The sequence below is a fragment of the Nycticebus coucang genome, chromosome 4 (genome assembly GCF_027406575.1).
Source record: "Nycticebus coucang isolate mNycCou1 chromosome 4, mNycCou1.pri, whole genome shotgun sequence".
In the NCBI taxonomy this organism is placed as follows: Eukaryota; Metazoa; Chordata; class Mammalia; order Primates; family Lorisidae; genus Nycticebus; species Nycticebus coucang.
In genome coordinates, this window is record NC_069783.1 from 83,749,244 (window position 1) to 83,750,682 (window position 1,439).

Consider the following 1,439-nt stretch of genomic DNA (forward strand, 5'->3'; position numbering starts at 1 on the left):
CACCTTCTACCTGCCCCCTCTGTGATCTTCAGCAGCTGCCTGTGAAAGCCTCAGAGTGGTTTTGATTTGCAGACGATTTCTGATGTTTAGGGATGATAAGCATTTTTTCATGTGTCTGTTGACCATTCATCTGTCTTCTTTAGAAAAAATTCTGTTCATGCCTGTTGCCCACTTATAAATGTGTGTCCTCCTGGTTAAGCAGCACATGACAATAATGAACTCTATCACTGTAGTAAGAAAGCAGCCAGAGACAATAATGTAAACTAATGAGTATAGCTATGTTCCAATAACGCTTTATTCATCAACACTGAAATCTGAATTTCATATAATTTTCATGTGTCACAAAATATTATCCTTCTTGATTTTTATCAGCTGCTTAGGATTGTAAGAACCAACATTCTTAGCTCACAGATCATGTAAAAACACCGCAAACCACCGTCTGCCTGCTCTAGACAGTTGCTGTTGGTTTGGTTTCTACATACTGCAAATCACCAAACTCTGAGGGGATCACATAGCAGTAAACACTACCTATACGTTCACTTGAATGAATTTCCTTTTTGGTGTTTTGATTTCTCAAGGCTTGGCTAACTTGGCTGATAGTGAGGCATTTGAGTCAGCTGGATTTTGTCATTGTTTTATTTTGGTATCTTTTTCACAGATTATAGTTCTTCTAAATGGAAGGGTCAATCTGACATCAATACCCTATTAGAATGGGAAGCAGAAGTCTGCATAAGTTAATGTAATTCAATTCTATTTAATTATTTTGAGATAGAGTCTCACTCTGCAGCCCTGGGTAGAGTGCTGTAGCCTCACAGCTCACAGCAACCTCAAACTCTTGGGCTCAAGTGATCCTCTGGCCTCAGCCTCCTGAGTAGCTGGAGCTACAGGTATCCACCATAATGCCCACCTAGATTTTTTATTTTTAGTAGAGACAGGGTCTCCCTCTTGCTCACACTGGTCTTGAACTCCTGAGCTCAGGCAATCCACCTGCTTCAGCCTCCCAGAGCGCTAGGATTATAGGTGTGAGACACTATACCTGGTATAAGTTCATTTTAATTTGCTGCTTTTGCTTATTATTATGAGCCTCTTTCCTCATCGACAAACTTATTTCCACAATATCATAACATTCTGGCACTCCTGAAAGCAAGATGGGGCACCAGCAGCTCTACTGGAGCCACCCGCGAAAATTCGGCCAGGGTTCTCGCTCTTGTCGCGTCTGCTCAAACCGGCACGGTCTGATCCGGAAGTACGGCCTGAATATGTACCGTCAGTGCTTCCGTCAGTATGCGAAGGACATCGGGTTCATTAACTTGGACTAAGTAATCTTCCTTGAATGGATTCTCCAGGGGGATGCCATGAAAGAAACCCAGCTAACTCAATACATCCATAGATGGACAACACATGTACATAAAATAAAATTTTAAAAAACCAAAAAAAAA

The 1,439-nt window shown here is 41.5% G+C and overlaps 1 protein-coding gene across 1 annotated transcript; it reads left to right on the forward strand.

Annotated features, from left to right (window-relative positions):
- The first annotated feature begins 1,137 nt into the window (after window positions 1-1,137).
- LOC128584038 (40S ribosomal protein S29-like) lies at window positions 1,138-1,439 on the forward strand. The gene has a single exon (XM_053588870.1). The coding sequence runs from the start codon at window positions 1,149-1,151 to the stop codon at window positions 1,317-1,319; it is 171 nt and encodes a 56-aa protein (XP_053444845.1). The 5' UTR covers window positions 1,138-1,148; the 3' UTR covers window positions 1,320-1,439.

Bases quoted from the DNA above. Each gene is read 5' to 3' on its own strand.
- LOC128584038 (XM_053588870.1), top strand. From the start codon at position 1,149: ATGGGGCACCAGCAGCTCTACTGGAGCCACCCGCGAAAATTCGGCCAG.